The 24,384-nt window shown below is 38.9% G+C and overlaps 2 protein-coding genes across 2 annotated transcripts in view; one reads left to right on the top strand and one right to left on the bottom strand.

Moving 5' to 3' along the window:
* GLT1D1 (glycosyltransferase 1 domain containing 1) overlaps window positions 1-968 on the bottom strand; it is a 46,935-nt gene extending 45,967 nt beyond the window's left edge. Inside the window, exon 1 of the mRNA XM_089491040.1 lies at window positions 901-968. Coding sequence (XP_089347166.1) covers window positions 901-968 — 68 coding nt within the window. The remainder of the gene's footprint in view (window positions 1-900) is intronic.
* A 3,859-nt stretch (window positions 969-4,827) lies between these two features.
* Window positions 4,828-16,441, top strand: SLC15A4 (solute carrier family 15 member 4). Its single transcript, XM_089491087.1, has 8 exons — window positions 4,828-5,382; window positions 7,691-7,986; window positions 9,054-9,222; window positions 10,280-10,351; window positions 11,747-11,915; window positions 12,150-12,305; window positions 15,135-15,293; window positions 16,308-16,441. The coding sequence occupies exons 1-8, from the start codon at window positions 4,828-4,830 to the stop codon at window positions 16,439-16,441; spliced, it is 1,710 nt and encodes a 569-aa protein (XP_089347213.1).
* Window positions 16,442-24,384: the final 7,943 nt, after the last annotated feature.

Genomic DNA, 24,384 nt, shown 5'->3' with positions numbered 1-24,384 from the left:
TGCGCGCTCGATTTCAGATGACAGCTGCACTATATCTGTAAGAATGAAGAAGTTAAACTTTAATCCTTTCACTGGCAGAACTTGGAAATGTAAACATGCAGTTTACACAGGCCAATCTGCCAACACCACCCTTGGAAAACAATGAAGAATGTAGTAAAAATTATGTTTTAACATAGAATTCAGGTTCAGAAAATATATCCCTATGAAGAAAAAATACGTAAGAGCTGTGAAACAGTTTGTGAAAGAAAAAAAAAGTTGAAAGACTGCCTTACCTCTGGGGATATACCGGTAATTCCCTCTTAGTGACAATGTAATGTCTACAGTGACACGAGGAGTTCAAATGCATTCAATAGTATTTGAATGATCTGGTGTATGTCAGTATACATATTTTTATAAGGGAAATCAACTCAGCTACTCAACTATTTTCTAACGATTGACATAAAAGTGAATGAAATGATGGTGAATGCCACTAAATGGGGGGGGCTACCATGTATGTTTTTCAATATTTCTTGTCACATATTGGGAACATGAATCAAATTATATTGAATAAGCAAAATGGGAAATAAAAATTTTATTTATATCATAACCTAAAATTACTTTTTTAGAGGGAGGAAACATTAGATAAATGGTGTTTGATAAAGTTCCTCCCCTGCAAATAATATATGAAAAGTTTACTGTCAAAATGATATATACAATTTTTTAAAAAAAACAACACATATATATATATCAATCACATTCTGTGACATTTCATATTCCAATAGTTTTCCCAATGAGCGCTGTATAAATGCAGTTAATACTGCAGGGAACTCATTCACATGGGATGTAATTAATTAAGTTTTAATGACCGCTATTATGTTGGGTAACAAGGGGTTACTTATATCTCCATGGTAACATGCTTACTTGATTCTTTCCGCTGTGGTGGAATTGCCCGTATGGGCTCGGAGACAGGCCAAAAAAAGGATTCTCATAGCTGACTGCACAGGGGACACGCTATACTAATGAGCCTCTCTCTGCCACGTCTGTCTTTCAATCATTACGGGGCCCTAAATCCGGTTCTCCTGGCTCTTCATTTTACGCCCGACTCACACCCAAAGAGGCGGAGAAGAACGGCGATACCGGACACCTGCAGCAGCAGCAGCAGCAGCCGCCTCCGGCTCTCTCATTCACCAATGCTGGCGTGCTCACCGCCTTAACGTCCTCCCGCAGAAACCAGTCACTGCTGATGAGGTTCCTAGCATCAAACACCCAAACCTGTTGATAACATAATGCTCACATTTAGTTGCAAAGAAGCCTGTGGTGCACACACTGTTTCTGATTTATTTTTTTATTTCCCTTTTGCTTGTCCCCGATTCGAATTAGCATCACTAGTGAGAGGATGGTATATAGGTAGAGGACAGCCTCTCAGCAGAAGCGGTAGAGGTTAACACAGTCAGGGTAATACACTGAATTGTGCATGGCATGGGCATACAGCTATCCTGAATCTAAGACCAGACCAGAGTGTTTATGGTCCTTACATCAGGATAAAAAGGGGAGTACTAGATGGACAAAATAGTTCTTCATTAATGTCCTAGAGACAAAAGCAGCAATCACACTAGTATTAACCAGAGCAAAGCAGCTGAAACATTGAGTTGTAATATATTCTGAAATATTAAAATAGTGTAAATAAAGCGGGGCCACGTTATACCGTGTGTACCTGTTTGCTTAAATGTCTATGTTTTATGCGTTACGTTCCAAATGGTCAAAAAGGGACAAGTTTGTTTTAGGGGGCGTGGTTAGGGGTGGGGCTTCACAAGATGAGAATTTGTTTACCTGTATATAGTTAAGTAACCAAGCAAGGTATTTCAAAGAAGAATAACGTGTTTTCTCTACACAATTTAAGTTATATGTTTTCTGCTGCTTCTGATCACATTATTGTAACATTTACAGATGTGGACCAGTGGGATACACTCATACCCATTGATTGTTTTGAGGTAATCATGGGAGGAAAGAGAGACACTTGGGAGGTATAATTATGCACAAGATCGGCTGAAAGCATTACAAAATCTGTCTACGTTAAATAAATAAAAATGTATCAAACGATAATAGCTTATTTGCAAACTTACAGCTGAGTTAAAATACAAAATAGTGGAGCGTCCATGTGTGATCTATACCTCCCAACAGTTTCTGCTGGACAGTCAGGAATTTTTGGGCACCTGAAGATGTGGAGAGTATGCAAAGCATTTTGGCAGTACATTCCACAGGAATTTAAAAACACACGTTTGTCCCATAAGTCGTTGCCGGATTGGCGTATCCTCCAGTTTCCTCAGCTACCCAGATCTCTTACACTATATGGCAGGCCAGATGTTAACATAGAAGATTGCCCACCAAGGTTACGCACCAACATTGCTCATGGTGGACATTTACTGGGATCTGTGGTGGACAACTTAATGATGTTCTCTGGACCTTCACAAATCTTGCCACGGACACAGGTGTCCTTCTACAGACACTTTGCCCATCCCTGGTTCCCAACAATGCCACATGTGAGGACCCTCTTCTATCTGGCTGCATGTTTCATGGAATCTGTACCAGATCAAGTACTAATCTCCTAATACCTAAGAAGGCGCCATCTTTTGTTAATGACTAGCAAGAGTGAGAAGTGAAGTATGCTTTATCCAGCACAAACCACACTGTGTAGCATCCATCAGATTATGTGTCACCTGACTATACTGGAAAGGATTGTTCCCTCCCTGCCACCTATTACATTTCCTAAACCCAAGATGATGACATCAACAGTTCCCATAGGCAAGCAACATGAGGATTTCATGTGTTTTATTTTTCACATAAATATATTTCTGTAATGTCATTTTAGCTTAAATGCGTAAACAGATGTCTAGCGTTACTTGTTTCACATCCTCTTGAGATCACATGACATTGAAGACTCCCATTTCACAAGACACTTGGATTGCTTTTCAGAGCCAATATGTGGTTCAGAAAAATCAACTAATTGTTAAAACAATGGACTTTATTCTATACATAAATGGATAAATATATAAAACATTCTTTCTCCCAGTGACCACTTTATTGTTCCTTTGCTTTCGTTTTAATTCTTACTCATTTTAATAGTGAATGCGTGATTTAAAAAGGGTAAAGGAAAACCTAAAACTCTGTAATTGCTTGTAGATGTCAGAATAGGAGCTTGAGCAGAAAAAAGGTAAAGGATGTCAATATGTATAGCTTGGAGGAGAGCGGAGACGTGATAGAAAAAAATGAAATACGTAAAAAAAGGTTTAACAAAGTACAAACAACAAACAACTTATTTCAAAGGAGGAGAAATGTTAGAAAAAGAGGTCATAATTTAAAATTAGAAGGCTTAGAGGAAGTGTAAAATGAATTTACTGCAAGGGTGGTACATAAGTGGAACAGCCTCCCAACTGAAATGGTAGTGGCTAAAACAGTGAGGAAATCTAAACATGTATGGGATAGGCATAAGGCTATCCTCAATCTAAGACAAGAGCAAGGGCTGATTAAGGTTTGAGTCCTTACATCAGACTACACGGGCCGAATGGTTCTTTATCTGCCGTCAAACTCTGAGGCAATGAGTTGAGAAAAGACTCATATGCATGATGTATTATCAAACAGAGTTTTGTATTGCCTTCACCACTTTCTAGTGTAAATACAGTTTTAGTACTAGATTACAATGTAAACTAGTTGATATAGCAGATTTGATGCCTATCATATAGTTTAGGGTTTTCGTCTTGTGAATGACCTTCATGCATTAGAACAAAATTCTCTACAGCAAGTGGAATGTGTGTTAAGGCAATTGTTCATTTTAAAATATCAAATGCAATATGTGGTTCTAACACACCTTTAACACCAAAAAAGGCAGCATGCGGCAGTTCATATCGTGCTTACGGCCGCCAGCCTTCAAATGCCGGGGTCATCTTATCTTAACCTTTTGAACAAACACCCTGACTTTTTACTGTCTGTGGTGAAAAAATAGAATGGCTCAGTCATAATAACCAAGTCTCCAAGTCTAAGGAGTAACAGACTGTAAAGAATCAGTTCAGTGTGGTGTTTGAGTTGGGAAAATCTCTCCAAATCACTGACAATGGCAGTCTCCGGGCCTGCAGATAAAGGAAGTTTATTGGAGCAAAATTAGATATAAACCGTTTTTTTGTCAATCCTAGCATACATTATTGTCTACAGCACTGGATTTTATGATAGGAAGTATGCATCTCTGTTCAGTACCCGTATACATTAACTGTTGCGTTCCCGCCTGCTGAGTATCAAAAAAGGACAGTCTGACAGGCTTTTCTCGACCACCGTAACACAGTATGTGTAACTATTCACATAGCACCGGTGGATTTTCATAAACGTTACAAGCTAAATACGCTACATAGTTGCAGCACTGAACAGCGCGCCAATGTAAACATCTCCCCACATTCCAGTGACACATGCCGCCCACAAACACGTGTAGTGTGAGTGTGTGTATACGTTTAGGAAGACCAAAGCTACGTCTTCTGATAGGCAGCATCTGAAGCCAATCAGGTGATAGAATGAGGGCAGGGCGGCTGAGAAGCAGCCAATCGGTTCCCTCGCCGAAAACTCGGCACGGTCACGAGTTATCTGGGTGATAGTAACCGGCTTGGTGCTTGTCGGGTTATTGACGGACCTGGTTTGTTGCGTTACGTTGTGCGGCTAGTAGACGGGATCGGCTCTGTGCTCCCGGGTGGACTAAAGAGCGAGAGGACCAGGCTGTCAGTGACACCCGTCGCGTTTCCGGGACTCCTGGCTTGTTATGACATGGCAGCTGCTGTGTAATTGTTTCTGTTCTTCGGGCTCCTCGCTATGGAAGGCCGTGACACCGAACGGGCCCCGCTGCTAGGAGGCCGGGCTGAGGCCCCGGTCTCGGCGTTCGCTGGCCGCCGCCTGGCCTGCTTCGCCGTGCTTCTGTCTGAGCTGCTGGAGAGAGTGGCCTTCTATGGCATTACTTCTAATCTAGTGCTTTTCCTTAATGGGCCCATCTATAACTGGGAGGGTGCCCAGGCCAGCCAGGCCTTGCTGATCTTCATGGGCATAACTTATCTGGTGTCGCCCTTCGGAGGATGGCTGGCGGATGCTTGGCTTGGCCGCTTCTGTACCATCTTAATCAGCATGTTGCTGTACCTGCTGGGCATGGTGACCTTCCCCATGATCACCTACTCGGGTACCATGACTGGCTTCTGCGGGGATATCCATCTGGGTGGCATAGAGAACTGCACCACCCCTGCCAATGCCACTGTCAAGCCCTGCAAGGAGATGAGCAGGATGTACTGTGCCCCAGCAGTCTTTATAGGACTAGTCATCGTGGGCTTGGGAGTGGGATCGGTGAAGGCCAACATCACCCCATTCGGAGCAGACCAGGTATATCAAGTGAAAAAAAATCTGTGCACCAGGGGTGATCTTTATAAATATGACCTATAGTGTTCTTACAGTACTTTGTGACCAGCTTCTCTCTGCACGGTTTAACATTCAACATTGGCTTCTTTTGTAAGTTCAAGCAGCTTCAACACAAATTCTAGAATTGCCTTCACCACTTTCTAGTGTAAATACAGTTTTGGTGTACTAGATTACAGGCATGTAAACTAGTTGATATAGTAGATTCGGTGCCTATCATGTAGTTGGGTTTTACAGATGCTTTCGTCTTGTGAATGATCCAAATGCTCTACAGCAATAATGATGCTAGAATTAGCAGACAGAGAAACTTATACATTTATGTATAGAAACTCTTGTATCATTTAATTACTGACCTACAAGAAATACGGCAAATATTCAGTAATGTTTAGTTGATCATTATAGGGATACCTGTGTAAACCACACGTTTTTTGTTTTTTTTTTCTTGTGACTTTCACTTCAGATGACGCCAAATCCCACACATCGTTCAGCCTACAGTGGAATGAGTATTTAACGCCATTAGGAAAGTTAGAAAAAATAAATGAAACTTCCACTTAAAGGATATATTGACACTGAAAAGAGAGAATAGATTTTGATGGTTGGTTAAGCTTCAACCTAGCTGAGACACCCCGTTTTGTGCCGTTATGACAGACCACCAACCAGTATTTAGTTTTAATAGGTAAACTAACCTGCTAAAATATTCAGAAGGATGTTCTTAAATTACCGTATATTTCATTCTGTGTAGCCATCGTTCTGGCCATATAGGGCCATGTCAGGTCAGGCATGGACACATATTTACAGGTGATCATGGAGACAGGCACGCTTTAGAAAACTAGAAAATCGTAAAACCAGGAGACATGGCTTCTGAGATTTTTTTTTTAAGTCCAAGTCCGGTTATCTAGTTTTAAACGAATATTAGATAAAACTAATATAGAAAGTAATTTATGAATTGTCTACCCAATATTTACACAGTGGCACAATATTTTTTTCTTTTCGTGACATATATTATATTTTCTGTGCTTACTATGGTATGCCAAGGTTAGAACAAGTTATTCATACATCTAATGGGTTTAAGCAAATCATTAATAATTGTTTCTGTTTATTAAAAAGGAACACAACAAATAAGATGGAACTGTACTTTTAAACCCAACTGTTGTCTTTAGAGCAGGGTTTGGAGGACTCCAATATTTTGTGCATTTTATCTAAATCCTTGTGACTGGGCACTTCTGCCTGACTTACCAGCTACAGAAATATTTTGGCCATCAAATATCATCTGGTTGAGAAGTAGAAGAGTATAAAAGATACCATTTAGAAAATATTTTAAATGGGAAGGTACGCTGCATTCTGACTTAACATTAGTGTTTTGCAGTTATGTTACCTTCTAACCTAGAATGTACTTTTGACTGTAGATGAGAACCGTTCTGCCTGTTGTTCCTGATGTAAAGACTTGGACCTTGATCACTCATTGGTCTTAGGTTCAGTATAGCTTTATTCCACTCCTACGCATGTTCCATTCCAAATGGACCCAGCAGTAATCACGGTCCTAAAAATACCTCTGGGCCTGAAATAGTTGTGTCTGGAGAACATGAGCCACATGATGCTGACTCAAGGATAATAAAGGAAGGATTTCAGTCATGAGCTGATGCTCTCATCTTTTGGCTGTTCTTCAGTGTTCCCGTCTCATAGGATTGGGGATTGTGTAAAACTGCAGAGTAAGCATGAGTAAAGCTTGCTATACTATAAGGCATATCGCAAACAATTGGCTGTCTGGCACCGGGTGTCTAGGAGGCTTGTTAAATTGAGACATTACATTACATTTATTTATAAAGCACCAGCAAATTCCGCAGCACTGTTAGTCAGTAGAACAATTTCACAAACAAAAACACATACAATAACAAACTGGTACAAAAGGAGAAGAAGGCCCTGCTCTTGCAAGCTTACAATCTAGTACTGTAGACTGTAGTTTAAAATATCAAATAAATCATCTGGCTTTGTTGCTGATCAGGTTTAAAGGAATTCTCTAAAACAGTTCCACTGTAAGCACATGCTGAGTTGATTCAAGGCAATATTTTTAAATGCAACCTGGTACAGTATCTGTCCGTACGATGATGATTCCTACATTTTAAAGTACTTTGGTATGTTATGTACAAGCGTGAGTTGGGGTGAGCAGTTGTAGAACCCATAAGTTAGAATGATGGCTCTGCAATTAATGCTGCATATATTTTTGTGTTGGACTTCAATTTAGCATCTTTTTTTTTTTTTTTGTGTTTTCTTCTAGGTTAAAGATCGTGGACCAGAGGCAACACGTCGGTTCTTCAACTGGTTCTACTGGAGCATTAATTTGGGCGCAATAATCTCTCTCAGTGGAATTGCATATGTTCAGCAAAATGTGGGGTTTCTCGCAGGCTACATCATCCCCGCAGCCTGTATTGGTGTTTCGTTTTTGGTGTTTTTGTGTGGACAAACATTTTTTATTACAAAGCCTGCAGACGGTAGCGCATTCACCGATCTGTTTAGAATTTTGGCATATTCCTGCTGCTCGAGGAAGCATTCAAGGGAGATTCCCAGAAACGTGTATGTATCTTGTGGAGCTGGTGTTGGGGTGGGTGTCATGACCTCGTGTGTCATAAGGCATGTTGAAATTATTGAACCAATCGCTTGCACTGTGTGTTATGAAGGCATAATCCAGAGACATTTGACCAATGCGAATTTTTATTTTTTTTTAAATCAATTTTTTTATTACATGTTTTAATTGACTTTAGAAAATAAAATTTTCACCTCGCCTAACTGCCTGTATTAAAAGTAGGAAGTGTAAGCAGAAAGTATACTATACCTGTGCATGGTAACTCATGTTGAAATCCATCAGTAGCCAATAGCATGTATGCTAACACATCAGTGTACATGTGATCGGCTGGTGCTTCTCCCCATGGACCAGAATGGGGCTGCGCATGTTTAAATAGTGTACGTGCAAATGCTTCCTGCTTTTAATGAGAGAGAACTTAATGAGGCTTCAGTAACTAATACATGCATGTGTTTAATGTATAATAGGGCTGTAGTGGACCTTGAATAATATAACTATAACATGCTCCTTATTCATGACTTTTCTCAGGACCACCAAACTGCGTGTCTCATAGATTGTTTCCCTACATTAATTATATAAAATTAAGATGAAATAATAAAAAGATTTGCTTGATGTATTACAGGGTCCAATTGTATTTTGCAATTGAAGAGCTCCTTTAATTTGGGGATTAAGGTGTTCTGTAATCTGGGTCTGTTAAAAGCTCTAATCTTTATGGTGTTGCATGACCCCTTGCACTGTTTTAATACGGCTGGACACATTAAAATTGCACTTTGGAGGAACTCCATGTTAGTTGTATGTAGTTGTATTGTTGGAGCCTGTTGTTTTGGACAAATGTTGTATAATCGCTTTAGAGGTTTATAAAAATGTGTAGAAAAAAAAATGAGCCCCTTCCTATTAGGTAAGCCAGAACGTGTGACTTTAGTCGGTTAATAACTGTCGGCATAATTCTTTTAAGCAAGGGATCGGTTATGCTAAATAGACGTTTTGTGTCTGGGTTTAAGTAAAAAATTATTAAATATTTTGTTAATGTTACTCATTTTATTTCCTCAAATGTCAATAGCCAGAGCAATTCTTCACATCAACAAAGAAATAATAAAGGTATTTTAGACTCGACCAAATCCTCAAATGGAGGGCCCTTCAGAGATGATAAAGTAGAAGACGTGAAAGCCCTGGTGAAGATTATTCCAGTGTTCTTGGCTCTTATTCCTTACTGGACTGTGTATTTTCAGGTCTGTATTTTGTGCCGTTTTGTATTTCACCTTCTAAGATTTATTACAGCATTATGGCATTTACACCTATACAATATCCAACAATACCTTTTAACATTTCTGTGGAATATTTTGAAATTGTGTTAATTGTTTAAAACCCTTTTAATACTTTCAGCATTTGATGCTAATGTTGGTGGAAGCACAATACCGTATTTGCTCGATTATAAGACAAGGTTCTTTCAAGAGCAAATGCTCTGAAAAATACCCCTCGTCTTATAATCAGGGTCGTCTTATAATCAGACCTCAAATAGGTCTGATTATGAGACTAAGATCCAGATCCCCCACAGCGATGCAGGGGACCTGGATCCTCCTGTGTTATGCCCCCCCCCCCCCAATTTACCGGTGCTTCTGAGTCCCCGGTGCTTAGTCCGGGCTGCGTGTAGAGCTCTACACGCTTCCCGGACTAAGCACCGGGGGCTCAGATGCAGGGGACCTGGATCCTCCTGTGTAATGCGCCCCCCCCCCACCTCAGAAGCACCGGTAAGTTTGGAGGAGGGAGGGGGAGTGTTAAATGGGGGGGTGTAAGGGATTTCTGGAAGCAGAGTGCTCTGTGAAAATGCCTTTTAACCCCTTTAATGCCACTCTGCCTCCTGAAATGCCTTTTACCTCCCTATATGCCACTCTGCCCCATAATATGCCTTTTAAATGCCAGAGTGGCATATAGGGGTATAAGGCATTTCTGGAGGCAGAGTGGCACATAGGGGGTCAAAAGGCATATCATGGGGCAGAGTGGCAAGCCTGGGGGCGCAAGGTTGGGGGGGCAGGTTGAAAACAAAAAAGGAAATAAAAACAATATTTTTCTCAATCATAGCTTTTATTAACAAACAATTGTTCACATAGTTTACATGAATTAACATTTACTGGTAAAACTTTTTTCCTATAGGGTCGTCTTATATTCAGACTTTTTCTTTTTTTCATAAGTTAATATTCAGATTTTGGGGGGGGGGTCGTCTTATAACCAGGGTCGTCTTATAATCGAGCAAATACGGTAATTAATTACATTAACTTTTGTTTGCAGATGCAAACTACTTATGTTCTTCAGAGTCTTCATTTGAGAATACCACAAATATTCAACAATAAAGACCATACGGTAAGCACATTTATTTTTTGTTTGTAGATGCTGATATTTTAAATATTTATGTAGCATATCAACCTTGTTTCAGTTCATGGGTACACATTAGTCTATCTGGAATGCTTTGCATATGTTTTCAGAATTCATGTTCTGCTTTGACCTGGTTTGTTACAGAATATGTGTCGGATTATTGAAATGTAAATAAATAACTTCATAAAATAAATTCAGGACTGCGCAATTTATACCTGAAATTGCAAAAATAAACGTGCAAAATAGTTCCTTTAACGTTTTCCTTTATTGTAATTTATAATGAGTATACTTAGGAAATTTGGTGATGGCATCATGTCCCCTTTTTATACAGCGCTACGGAATTTGATGGCGCTATATAAAACAATAAATAATATTACGGCTCGCTTTTATAATTTTTTAAGGGGAAAAAAGGCTAGTAATGACATTACCATATATTAATATGTTAGATATTTCCTAAAAGATGAGAGTTGGTACCGTGACGAGCGGAGTTTGAATGGTACCTTTATTGGCTAACTGAATAAATATAGATTGCAAGCTTTCAAGACCTCTCAGGTCCCTTCATCAGGCATGTTGTACAACAATGTGAAAGACCTCTCTTTAAGTATCAGTCAAATAACATGGTTAAGAATGGGAAGCAGATAACACCAAAATGTCTAAGGCAAGGTTCTTTGATCAGTCAATAGTGTTAAAATCAGAGGTGGATTGGAGTCATAAAAGGAGGTATTCACAACTCTAATGGGGTCAGGTTGTGTGCATGTCTGGTTTGTTAATCTACAAAGTGATAATGGGATACAAATTTCCTATCCTGGTTGAGGCCACCATTTAAAGAGTTAAATTTAAGTATTAATTTAACCTCCCATATTTTTCTCTACCGGGATAGGGAGTTTTGTATTGTCTGTGATCATCGCAGTTTGATCAGCTAGCACGGGGCTGAAGACAAGGGCCTTGGAGTCCTAAGTTGTTTAAAGTCATTTTGATGGAAATGTAAGGTGTTTATTTGTTTGAGAAAAAAAATGCTATTGGGTTACCGGGGTTTGAGTAAGTATTTTACTTCCAATGTTCCGGTAATAGAAATTTGTGAACTACCACATTTATTTTTTATTTTTTTTTACCAATGGGGACAAAACACCAGCTTGAAAAGTTATTTCGCCCATCTGAGATTTTAATTTAGTTTACACAGAACCCTTCTTGGCATTATGTATCTTATATACTTTGTGAATTAACCCCTTAATGACAAAGCCCGTACATGTACGGGCTCAAAATGCATTGTTTTCAATGGGTTTAGAGACTGCCCATTGTCCTTAAGCGGTTAAACATGCGTTTATTAAATCCTTGCTTTTGGTTTCTGATGCTGAGCCTTTTATTTATACATGTACATTACAGTTTCCAGCGGCATGGCTAACAATGTTTGACGCTGTGCTTATTCTGATTCTGATACCACTAAAAGATAAGTTTGTGGATCCAATGCTCAAAAGAAGAGGCCTGTTACCATCATCCCTCAAGCGAATTGCAGTTGGAATGTTTTTTGTAACTTGTTCTGTACTAGCTGCTGGTAAGTATGATCTTTTATTTCCATCATCCTGCCTAAATGAATGCAACATAATGGTTAATATGCCTTAGGCATACTTGTGCTGTTTATGTCCAACATCTAGTGCTGGGTTAATAATCCCATATAATTACTTCTGTGTCCTCTTTTTAAACCAATACCTCCACTATCATATACATATCTCCCGTATATATGTGTATTACGCACACATTTCTATTTTGCTTTGTTTTTAAACTATAGGCATCCTGGAAAGTAAAAGATTATCAATCGTGACACATGACCGAATAGCCCAGAAGATTGGAAATGTGACTTACTATGCTGCGGATCTAGCTATATGGTGGCAACTTCCCCAATACTTACTTATTGGGTTTAGTGAGATTTTTGCAAGTATAGCAGGTAAGTTCTAATAAATAAATGCATTTTTCCACCGGTATAAACCATTCAAGCTGCAAAGGTCAGTGTGTTCATGTGTACACTTGAGTTGTGCATTTCGATTCGTATGAACTTGTTTTTCAATGCGTTCATATGAACCTCTGATAACGAGTAGGGACCCCACGAAACAAACAAAATTTCTTTAAGTTTCGTTCATCCGTTTGCTTGCTATAGTGGAGTTATCGCTCCTATTCACACATTTTCTGGTTGACTAATTACAAAATGTTACTTTATTTTTCTGGGTCTTGCAGGTTTAAGCAACCTATAATTAGCATTTTTTTGCAGCATTCCCAGAAAATGTGGTCAAGGTTCAAAGTGGGTACAATGTTAAGCTTCCATAGACCAATAAATCTAATTGATCTTGCTTTTTAAGTATTGGGAAGTGCAAACTACTCAGGAAACAACCAGGGACAGGGAGGAAAAGGTTAGATACAGCAAAAGGAGGGGACAAAGGCTATAGTTAACCATTGCCATGCCAGACATATATATATATATATATATATATATATATATATATATATATATATATATATATATTATACTGAAAAAATCCTATCTCGGATCACTCTAAAACTAAATTTAATAAGTCAAACTTAAAAAATCCCAACCAAACACTAATTTATAATAGAGGTGCAAAATGAGGAAAATAAAAAATCTCATGGATTTTGTATACTTGGTTACTTCTGCTGGGAGGCTGTCCCACATATCCACCATCCTCTCATAATGTAATAATGTCTTACTTAAAGTAAAAGTACACATCTCTGGGGGAGCATAATTAATATGCAAATTACTGTTAACCATTGTTGTGCCTGTAAGGAAAGCTGTTCATTAATTTACCTCTACAAGCAAGCAAGGATTAGATTTTTAGAGCATCTCCTGTTGCAGGCACCGTGTGCACTACACAACTCTCCCCTTTCTTCATGATGACCCCCTAAAAATATTTTTCTTAAAATGCGCCCTGAATTTCGCCTAAACCAAAAGGGCAGGAAATTGAATTCTTTGTCCGAAAACTAATGAGCCAAAAACAAAATAAAAACAAAATAATGCTGGGCCTTGTTCACTAGTGTAGCGTATAATTCCATGGTATAACATGATGGTAGTTACGTGTAAAAGTTTGTGTAACGGTTTACCAGCAAAAGCGGTTAACCCAGTAAGGAATCTTTAAATGTGGATGGGGGATAGGCTGATTAAGGTTTGAGTCTTTACATCAGGGAAAACTGGCTGACTAGGTGGATCGAATGTACTTGTCTACCGCCAATGTCTGTTTCTAGCAGTCTCAAAATATGCCTTGTAATTTTAAATTTATTTTTTAATATAATTCCCATTTACTGTGATTGAAGGTTTGCTTGTGTAGCAGGTTAGTAGGCAACAGACACACGTAGGTTGTATCATGAGATCAGCAAAGTACACCCAGTTTACATCCCCAAAAATTGGGCCACTTAAATGCTCTTAAAATATTACTTTGAAAGTAGGACATATTGGTTTTTCATGTATTTTTTTTGGGGGGGGGGGTGGTCACAAATTTTATATAATATAGGGGTGTCCTAAACACAGACAGTGTTTCCACTCGGGCTATTGTATAAAATAGCAATGAAATAAATAATATTCATATGTGTGAGCTGGTGTATACTTCTTTTGGGCTTCTGGTCCGATATCCTTTTTGGCAGCAGAAAATAAAGCATCGTAGTAGAGCATATCTCCAGTGAGACTGGCCAAAATGGCTTCTAAAAACTTGCCCCCAATCATGTTTGTTTTTTCATATACTTTATTTTTGATCATATTGCCCCTCTCCTGTCTGTTTAGGGAATGCTCTACCACCATAAGTCCCCCTAAACATAATACATACATATATATATATATATATATCTCATAATTAGGCAATATGTCTTAATCTAATGATAAAGATATCCCACAAAATATATGTAATTTTTTTTTTCCTTAAGTATGTGTTGGTAAATCAAGTTAGTAATTGATAATTATGTTGCTGGATAAGCACATTAACTGGGGAAATCAATTCAATGTTCATGAAATAAAGTTGATAAATGCATTAGTGCATTTTTAAACATAAATGAAGCAACATGAATCTACCAGGAATGGAGCTCAGTGTCTCCCAGTTCTGTTCCATGTAGACTTTGGCCTTGCACACGTCATGTAATGCAGCTTGACCCCCCCCCCCCCCCCCCAGCAGTGCACATGCATCAAGCAGTCTCCTGCCCACCCCTGACACACACACACCCACCCACGATAACACTGTACACTGTTAGTATTTGCTTTTACTGTGTAATGTCACACACTCTTGCTAACATCATATACTAACACACATGCTAGCAGCATACACTCAACACCATAAGGCTTATACATACGTGTTAACATATTATATTCACGTACATGCTAACACCATGCACGCACTCTGACACTATCTGACACTCTCATACACACTCATGCTAATGCCATACAGTTACACACAACACCAAATGCATATAAGGCTAACACCAAACTCAATAACACACATTACCATAATGCATATATAAAATATACACAGTTACTCTAACACTATACACCCACACACACTGAATCTGGTGCTATAATATTTATATATGTATACCTATCAGGTTTTTAAAACAATTCAAGCCAAATTCTAAATTCTTCATAAACAATATCCACGTTAAAGACCTTTATGCACTCATCTTAATACTATATAATTCAACTATCAGATGGCAAGAACAAAAAGTTGTTTGTTGGTGTACATAGTAGGAAGTAAATTACACCTGAGCCGCTTGTTTTCTTCCATAGGATTGGAATTTGCCTATTCTGCAGCACCTAAATCCATGCAGAGCGCCATCATGGGGCTGTTCTTTTTCTTTTCTGGTATTGGGTCCTTTGTTGGCTCCGGACTTCTTGCCTTAGTGTCCTTACCAGCTATTGGGTGGATGAGTAGCCATACAGATCTAGGTAAGTCTGTATTTTAATCCCATGAGACTAAACCATTTGAATTTGCTTGTTTGTAATGTATTGTGAAGAACCATGCCTTACTGAAGAACAATAACAATAGACTTGTTACAAAAATTACTTAGAAATATTAAGAAATTAGTGTTCATAATATTTATTCATATCTGGTTTCTAAGCTACATGTATGAATAAATAACATAACCTGTTCATATCACACACAATGCATGCATACCAAATATTTTCAAAGGCTATTTACTGATAGTAGAGGTCTTGTGAGGTCCCTGTAACTTCCAAAAATATAAACCCATGCATGTTGGGGTTTTGTTATTTCTTGAAATTTAAGACACTTCCATTAATGTATTTGAACTTGTTTGGGGACTATTTTCATAGTAAAATATTGGGAAAAAAACTTGCTTTTTTAAAATGTTCATTGTTTTTAATGTATTCATACTAAAAGAAATACCAAAAGAAAGCTCTGTTGTTGAAAAAAAACATAATTTGTGTGGGTGCAAGAAAATATAAAAGGCAAATCATGGTGAGAAAATTCAGGTTTTTAGGCCAAAACACCCTTGGTAAATAAGGGGTTAAAACCTTAGCAAGACTAATGATCATATGATGAACACTACTCCCATTGAGAAGCATGATGCATCACATGTTAAGGTATTGGAAACCACACATTTTTGTTAAATAGTTTTAACATAGTGAATAGACAACAGGAGGTCAGCTTTTCCATTGGAGGTTATCTGGAATATATCAAGCCACAGAGTTCCCTGATGCAAGCGGAATTTTATTAGTCAACCTAATTAAGTATCTCAGAAAGCTCAGACTCGCACTTGGATGTATTATGAAATCTCATCCTTGAGTAAATGGTAATTTTTGTTTAGGAAGTTTTGAGCAATTTTTATAATCCTCTGAAGCAAAGAATTGTTGGCCATTTGAGATAAACCAAGTTGTAGATTGATATGATGCTGAACATTTTGTTTAAGGATATAAGTATTGTTTTTTTTCTTTTTTCAGGTAACATTAACGACTGCCACTTGAACTTTTATTTCTTCTTGCTAGCAGCTATACAAGCAGTGACACTCCTCATTTTCCTTATAATTTCTGTGAAATACGAACGACAGCAGTCCAGAACGAATGGAAAAATCTAGCAATACCTGTGGTTTTTTTTCTTCTTCTACAAAACTGGAGCGCAGTATCGGATGACCTGGCTGATAAAGTGCCTGTAATATTCTAAATTGGACCAGTCTGTTGTAAATTTTCCGTTTTAATGACATAAGACGTGTAAACGGAATTTGCTTTTCTCATTGCACTATTAAGGCTGTCCAGCAGTATAAACATCACACTCCAGTCCTATAGATGCCAGGCTATTAGACATTTGAGTGTACCAGATATTTGGCCAGATTCAGTAACAAACCTAGTGTTGACCTGCTATGTTAGGTTCCTCTAAGCTAGGTAATGCTTATTCTTGCCAAAGTAGCACTGACCAGATTTTCATGGGCTGTTGTAGATTTTAAAATAAACTTTGGTGTGCTGGGCTTTTTTGTTTTAAACTATTATTGCCATGTAATTAATTTTAAGGGGGTCCTTAACAGAAGGCATATTGGCTTATTTGTAGCCCACAGGCTTCTATTTAAAGTAACCTTAATCTAACATTTTCTGAGCATTTAGTCAATGTTTTCAAGCAAGACCTTATCAAGTGCCTAAAGATGGGAGAATATTTTATTAAACTGATGGTATGGTACTTTTGTAGCAGACATTTGAGAGAAAACATTCTTGTTTTATTCACATAAATTGTATTGCTATTCCAGGGAAAATTACGGTGTGTTTTATGGACTACTTGTATCAAGTCATTTTGAAAAAGGTTTACTGTCTAATGATTTGTGAAGAGCAGGGTTTTTTATTTTGGCATTGGGCTAACACTAAGTGATGTGACAATTTTGTATTTCTAGACATAAAATAGTTTTTTTTGTTTTTTCTTTAGAAGAAACCATGCTATACATGGTCTGTTGTAGTCACTGCTTTGAGATCATTGGTTTAGACTGTCAAATTTTTGTCTGATACCAGAACTGGTTCTAGAGAAAGTTATCCTCAGCAGCCATTGTCAAATACTTATGATGGGATTTAAAAAAAATAAAATAAAAAAAATACTGTTTAAAACTTTAAATGTAGATCACTCAACATCTTTTATTTACGTTTATGGTGGTGGTCTGTCAAAACGCCATGGCCATTCCATTATACTGTTTGCCTTAAACTGTAGTTCCAACAAAGATGGCGATGACCTTTGCTTGTTTCCAGCAAATTCACTTTCCAAATGACATCACAATTGTGTTCCCATTATTTTTTTTGTCTGTGCTAAAAGAAAATGATGATTCAGGCACTGTCTTTACGACCCTTTTATCTTATGTTTGCTCCAACTGTTTAGTTTGAATGTACTTCCATTGTTGTATAAAAACATGATTCTAAAGATGTTGCATTATGAAACCCCAGACTTTGCTCATTTATATCTTTCGGTTGTGGGTGATAACAGTTGATGTGTTTAATTGTTAAGGTTTTTGAAAAATCTCATTTCTTTGCACAAAATGTCTGGAAAATGCCTATTCTATTGCAGATATACATTAATATATTGAACTTTGGCCTTTTTGTATATTAAGATTTTCTTATGTTTTTCAATAAAATGTTTTTAGTTTATTTTTCTCACATTGCATAATTTTACTTTTTTTTTTTCTTTTTTTTTTTTAATCAGAAAAGCGCTTGTTTTGCCTGACATTTTCTTATTTATTTTTTTTCCATACCGCTGAAATTTGTATCGATTTTTGTGATTGCTGGGCAAATATTTCAATGTGTATAATTTTCCCCAAGCTTGTGCAGTTTTTACATTGGGTCTATAACCTCAATAATGTTTACAGGACCCAAATACCACCGATAAAGTGAGTTATTGATAAACCAAAATTCCAGGTATTTGTGATCTGCAACATCCGCTTCTTGCAGCATGCTGCCACTACATGGATTTTTTTTCCTCAGCAGCTGTAAATCATGGTGGTATTCTTTTTAAATAGTGTTAAGCAGACAGTCTGTTAGCTGACATGGTTTCAAAGTCTGCAATAAGGAAAAAACTTCCCATTCAACTATTAAAGAGGGTATTTTTCACCAAATACAATTTTATTTATCAACATAAAGACAAGTCAGACTCCGGTCAGAGCACTTGGTGAATTCACCATTCTTTTATTCACCGACTTTGTACATAAGCAATGACAGCTTCCAATTTGGCAAATACATTCAATTGGTCTAAGATGGGTATAAAGAGTTGCGGGGAAAAAAAACTCCATGGGTTCTGTTCCAAAATGATTGAAGTTAATATAAACTCCTTAAGCACTACTTATTTACCAAAGGGGTTGTTAGGAGCCTACAGAGTTAATAGCTAGTACCATGCTACATAGATGTTCATAATCCAGCAGAGTGTCATTTCTTTATTTTCCAGCAGGAGGGAAAAAAAAATACTTATAGCAATGCTGTACAATGGATAAACAGGACATAACATAAGAGCTTGGATTTACAAAGCTGAGGATGACCCTGTTAAGTCAGCTTACAAACTAAAAATAAACATTTCCACATTTCAAAAATCAAAATGTGCCTTTTTTTTGCTTTTTATTATTTCCTTAATGCTTTGTAATATTTATACTGAGCCCTGTTTATGCTTCACTGCTGCAAAAGAACAGGGTAGCTAAATAGAACTGGAAACTTTTGTAAAAGTTACAAATCTATGTACGCTAGCCTCAAGTAATTACTCCTCTCATTGACCAAATGTTTAAAGTGTCTAAAATATTTAAGCCCAGTTTAATCGGTTTAAAATTGCATTGTATATCACTTAGAAACTTCACTTCTAAAATAAATGGGTAATAAAACTTTGATGTGCAATAATATTAAATTTCCTCGAGTCAAACCAAGCTGCATTACTCCATCCTAAAACGCAAGCAGGATCCTAAGGCTAAGTATGTTGAGGGTGGCTGCGTAATAGAAGATGCCATGTGCAATGATTAAATATTTTTGAAGAAGCTTTCAAATCAAAATCTTAAATGGAGTCAAGTAATATTCCTTTTGCATAAAACATCGGGTGATCATCGGGCTGTAACTCCACCAGACAGAATGATAAGGAGGAGGTAGAGCTCAAAAGTGATTGCAACTGCTGTGCACAAAAGGTGTCATACTCGTGAACAATACTATAACTACTGTATTTGCTCGATTATGAGACAAGGTGTTTTTTTTCCAGAGCAAATCCCCATGAGTCCAATCCTAACTTCCTAAACCCTACACTGCAAGTCCCATATATTCACAGAAAATTAAGTTGCCTCCTTTCCAATAGCGCATACCCCAAATAGAGCTTCATATATTCTTGCTTCTTTTACGAAATGGGTGATGCATTTCAACCAGTCCTGAAATGTATGATGAACATGTGATAATTAGACTCTAGTCTGCATGTAAAAATTACCAATGGCAATGGAAAATCCTCACGTTGCTTTTGTTATGTTATAATGGAAAATGATAACCAATCTGCAAACACATTGTGAAAAAAAGAACGTCACCACATTAACCATGAACGTCTCCCACTCCATTGAGTATTTCCTCCAAATATAGCTCAGTTGGGCCTTCCTTCATAGTGTACCTTGAGAAGCTACCCATGCACTTTTGTTGGAACAATCCTTCACCAGACTTTTTATCACAAACGTTCCTGCGATCAATTCGATACAATTGATGTGCAATAGACGTTCCTGCTGGGACCATCGACCGCCCGTCACCATCTCTTCTGAGACTGCTCCCCAACCTGAGAGACTGGCATCTGACTCCAAGATCAGATCTGGTTGAGACCTGAAAATTGCCCTGCCATTCAAGGCCTGCATAGTATGCCTAACTCCCTGAAAAAGGCCATGATAGGTTTCCATACCTTGGTGAAACACCACGGGGCGGAACTCAACCCAAATGGAAGGAAAGTGAACTGTCATAACTGAGGTTTCCACCTGAACTGGAGGAATTTTCGACAATCCACTGGGCGTCTTTTAGGTCCAACCTGGTGAACCAGTCCAAACAGCAAAAGATCGTGAAGAAGATGGATACCCTCCATCTTGAAATGGTGGTCCACTACGAAACTGTTGAGCTCCCATAGATTTATCACTGGACGAAACTCGCCCAACATTTTCTGTCAAGTTTGAATGACCCAGGGATCCGTGCCTATGTGAACCCAGAAACAAAGCTAACCTGCATGCGATAACTAACTGAGAAGAGGGTTTTAAGATGGTAGTACTCACTGAAAGATGCTGTTCCTCGGGATCCCGATGAACCCCTGCCACGGAAGTTCCCTTTCTGAGCTGAGAAAGGAGTGTGGATGGCGTACTATGCCCTGAAGGATCCTCGCTGGTTAAAATTCTGGTAACCGCCTCTGGGGTCATATGAAGCTCGGCTGGATCCTCGGCCCCCCCTGGAATCAAGCCCTGGAGGAAAAAATCCAGTTTGGTGTAAAAGACTTTTTCATGGATAATTTGATTTTTTCCAAGGAGGAGTAAATCTGCAAGTGATGATTTATCTCCTTGATGAAAGGTTCACCGAACAGGAGACCTTCAGCAGATGGGCCCAGCTCTTTTTGCCCCAGCTCTAAGAGATGACCGTCGATCCTCAATAAAGCCGTCTTCCTGTGTTTTGTGGATATCGCCCAGGAAGGTCACCATCATAGGGTCGAGCTCTGGAGTCTGCATCACTTTGTGAGGTACTGATGGTCTAGGGCACTCTGGCCTCAATTTATTACGTGCCCCTTTATCCAAAGGGCGCCTCATCCACTTCAGTAGAGAATTTGAAATATGCTCTGGGGGTGACCACGCTGAAGATTTTGGGTGCTTGATGTGCTCTGGGTCTAAGAAGGGTTCTCCCAGTGCATCTAAGACTACATCATTGCTGGATCTTGCCACTTTTTTTGGTTGATCAAACTCCAAGGAAGCCAGTCTAACCTGTTGTGAGTTAGACCAACTCCACCTCTGACTGGTCGGCTTGGCAATCCGAACCACAGAAGTCGGGGTCCAATGCATCATTAGACTCTTCTGAGATTGAGGCAGGGTTCCTGAAAGGATGCCTGGCAGGCGCCTTACCCTTGCCGCCAGGTGGGGGATTGCCTTGCTTCCTGGAAGCCTGTTCTGTAGGCATTAGAGTCCCAGGAGAGACAATTTGAGGGTCCACCGGGGAAGCCATTTTAAAATTCATAACACTCTCTAAGTAGTAATATGTGTACAAGTCTACTACATAAACATCAGTACATCCAGAGTCAACTGTAATCCATTCAACCTGGAAGCTGAAAAGCCCTCCTTTGCACTTTTTTTACTTCCATGATGTCATTTTTAAGGACTGGTGCCAAGAATTGTGCTGCATATTCATGGTGTAGTCTTCCTATTGACAAAGAGGCAAGATGATAACCTCCTCCTTTGAATCCATACCCGATTTTATAGATGCCAATATCTAATTGGCCTTTGCAGCTGCTGACTGGTGCGACTGGTGCATGGTGTAAGTGCAGCCATTTTACAGCACTGTTATAATGTTTGCCTGCCCTAAGGTTTGTTCTTAAGGAACAAGTACATTGAACCACAAATTTCAGGAACATAATGCCTTCTGAATGCTGGAAATCTAGACATCTGCACAGAACATGTCCTGTTATAAATTATTTTTATGATAAATTGATTTCCTTAAATTTTGCTTTAAATCTTCTACCCAACCTCACCATTTCAGACTGATCACAGTAAATGACAGTATTTCGTTCCCAAAACCCCAGTTAGCGGTAAAAGTGACTACTTTTTTTTATTTTATGTTTTTCTATTGTGAAAACATTTGTTAGTGATGATGCTATCTTTAGACAACAATAGCAAAGTTCACATGTCACAATGGACAAGCCTCCTGGCCACTGAGCGATTTCTGCCCAAAAGGACACATCAAGATGAGAACAAACCAATAACTCTTATCTTGCGTCATTAAAGAACGTAATTCTAAAGTAAATTCAATATATGTTTTTACATTTTGAATTTATATATCCTTTATAAAAATATTTGGTCTTGGTGGGGTTTGTTATACAGTATTTATTAGACCAAATCAACTATGTCTGCATTAGCAAGAAGTTGAGAAGACATTACAGTTAAAAGAGAAGCAGATGTATTGCCCATTACCGGGTGGTGGCAAGACTGAAGCTGAAGATGAAGAAGAACTGGAAAGATATGTCAGACAGAAGAAAGTACAAAGTCTGCTTTCTGAGTAACTCCAAGACCAAAGAAGACTGCAGGAGTTGTTCAAGCAAGAGCTGTCAGAAAGTGAAAAAACACTTACATCATCATGGCAGGAAGTACTTGGAGTCAAGAAACACCAGAGTAGATCACAGCAGAGACCTTGACCAAGACAGAAGACAGAAAGAAGGTAGCAGTCAACAAGAGCAGAACTCAGAGAACAGTGAAGAGGAACATTAAGAAGGACAAGAGAGACTATGGAGATGCACTGGCAGCAGAAGCAGAGCAGGCAGGCAGGATACAGCACCAGAATGAAACAGCTGCATGACACCACCGAGCAAAAGCTCAGCAAACCAGAACTTCCTGTCAAGCAGGGAAAGATCATCACAGGTACAGAACAACAGATAAACAGATGGCGGAGCACATTAAGGAACTCCTGACCAGGCCAGCACCAACCAGACGTTGACCCAGCCAATGAGGACCTCCCGATAAACCTCCTTCAGAGGAGATACTGTACCATTCTTTAAGAAGATATGGGAAGAAGAAGAAGAGAGTCTGTCAGACTGGAAGGAGGGACACCACTTCAAGAGCCCCAAGTAAGGGGACCTCAGCAACTCTGCCAACTAGAGAGGAATTATAATCCTGGCGGTGCCAGGGGAGGTTTTCAACCAGATCCTCCTAGAGAGAATGAAGGACGCAGTTGATCCACCGCTACAAGAGGAGCAGGCAGGCTTCAGGCAGAACAGATCATGCATGGACCAGATAGCAATGGAGGGCAGCTCACAGACAACTTTCAGGTGCCAACCGGAGTCAGACAAGCGTGTTGTCACTCTTTCTCTTACGCCTCGCCATCGAGGAATCCAGTGGATGTTGTGGACAGAGCTCAATGACAGGACGTTGTCGATAACCTTGCACTAATTTCACACATAAAATAGCAGATGTTGAGAGGAGCCACATCACCACAGGTTGGTCTCCACATCCATAAGAGCAGGACCAAGATCCTCGAGATAAACGTCATTAGCAATAACCCAGTCACACTGAATGGAAGCCTTCTAGAAGAAGCACAATCTTTCAGCTACCTGGGCAGCATTATTGACCAGCAGGGTGGCACTGATATAAGGTTAAGGCAAGGATTGACAAACCAGGCTTCTGAGAGCTCAAGAACATCTGGAGCTGCAGAGAGCCTTTGTTGGCAACAACTATTCAACTCCATCGTGAAGTCAGGCCTACTGTTTGGAGCTGAAACCTGGAGGACAACCAAAACATCCATTAGAAAAGTCCAGACCTCCATCAAGAGCTGCCTCAGAAGGATTCTCCAGATCCACTGGCCAGACACCATCAGCAACACAAAACTTTGGGAGAGAAGTTGCCAATTCCCAGGAGACGGAGAAATCTGGAGGAAGGATGGGATTGGATAGGGCACACTCTATGCAAGCAGCCACCAATATCACCAGACAGGCACTGAGACGGAACCCTGAAAGCAAGCAGAAAAGAGGCCATCCAAGAAACTGCATATATAAGATGTATTGCAGATATAAGAATTGTGCTTTCTTATACATGTTAAGTCTTTCACAAGTAACTTCATATTTTCTATGTATTCAAATGCTTTTCAGAACATTTTACATGTCTTGATTATTTCTAACAATTATGTTAAACCAACTGGGCAATTCCAATAATAATAAAGAATCATTTTAACTCCAACATCAGCAAAGGTTGGAAACTTGTAACTAAATCATTAATATTTAGATACGCTCTATAAAAAAATTCCATAGATAAATCATGTGAAAAAATGATAGGGTGAACTCTCCACTTCTCTGGCTTGGCCTGTTTGACTCAAGGCAATT

This window comes from Sceloporus occidentalis, unplaced genomic scaffold (genome assembly GCF_023333645.1).
Source record: "Sceloporus occidentalis isolate IW3139 unplaced genomic scaffold, rSceOcc1.0.p SCAF_48, whole genome shotgun sequence".
Taxonomy (NCBI): domain Eukaryota; kingdom Metazoa; phylum Chordata; class Lepidosauria; order Squamata; family Phrynosomatidae; genus Sceloporus; species Sceloporus occidentalis.
The sequence above is the reverse complement of the archived record's forward strand: the minus strand, read 5'-3'. Positions and strand labels throughout refer to the sequence as shown.

Bases quoted from the DNA above. Each gene is read 5' to 3' on its own strand.
- SLC15A4 (XM_089491087.1), top strand. From the start codon at position 4,828: ATGGAAGGCCGTGACACCGAACGGGCCCCGCTGCTAGGAGGCCGGGCT. The intron at 9,223-10,279 runs GTCTGTATTTTG...TTTTGTTTGCAG, and splicing joins ACTGGACTGTGTATTTTCAG to ATGCAAACTACTTATGTTCT. The intron at 12,306-15,134 runs GTAAGTTCTAAT...TTTCTTCCATAG, and splicing joins GATTTTTGCAAGTATAGCAG to GATTGGAATTTGCCTATTCT.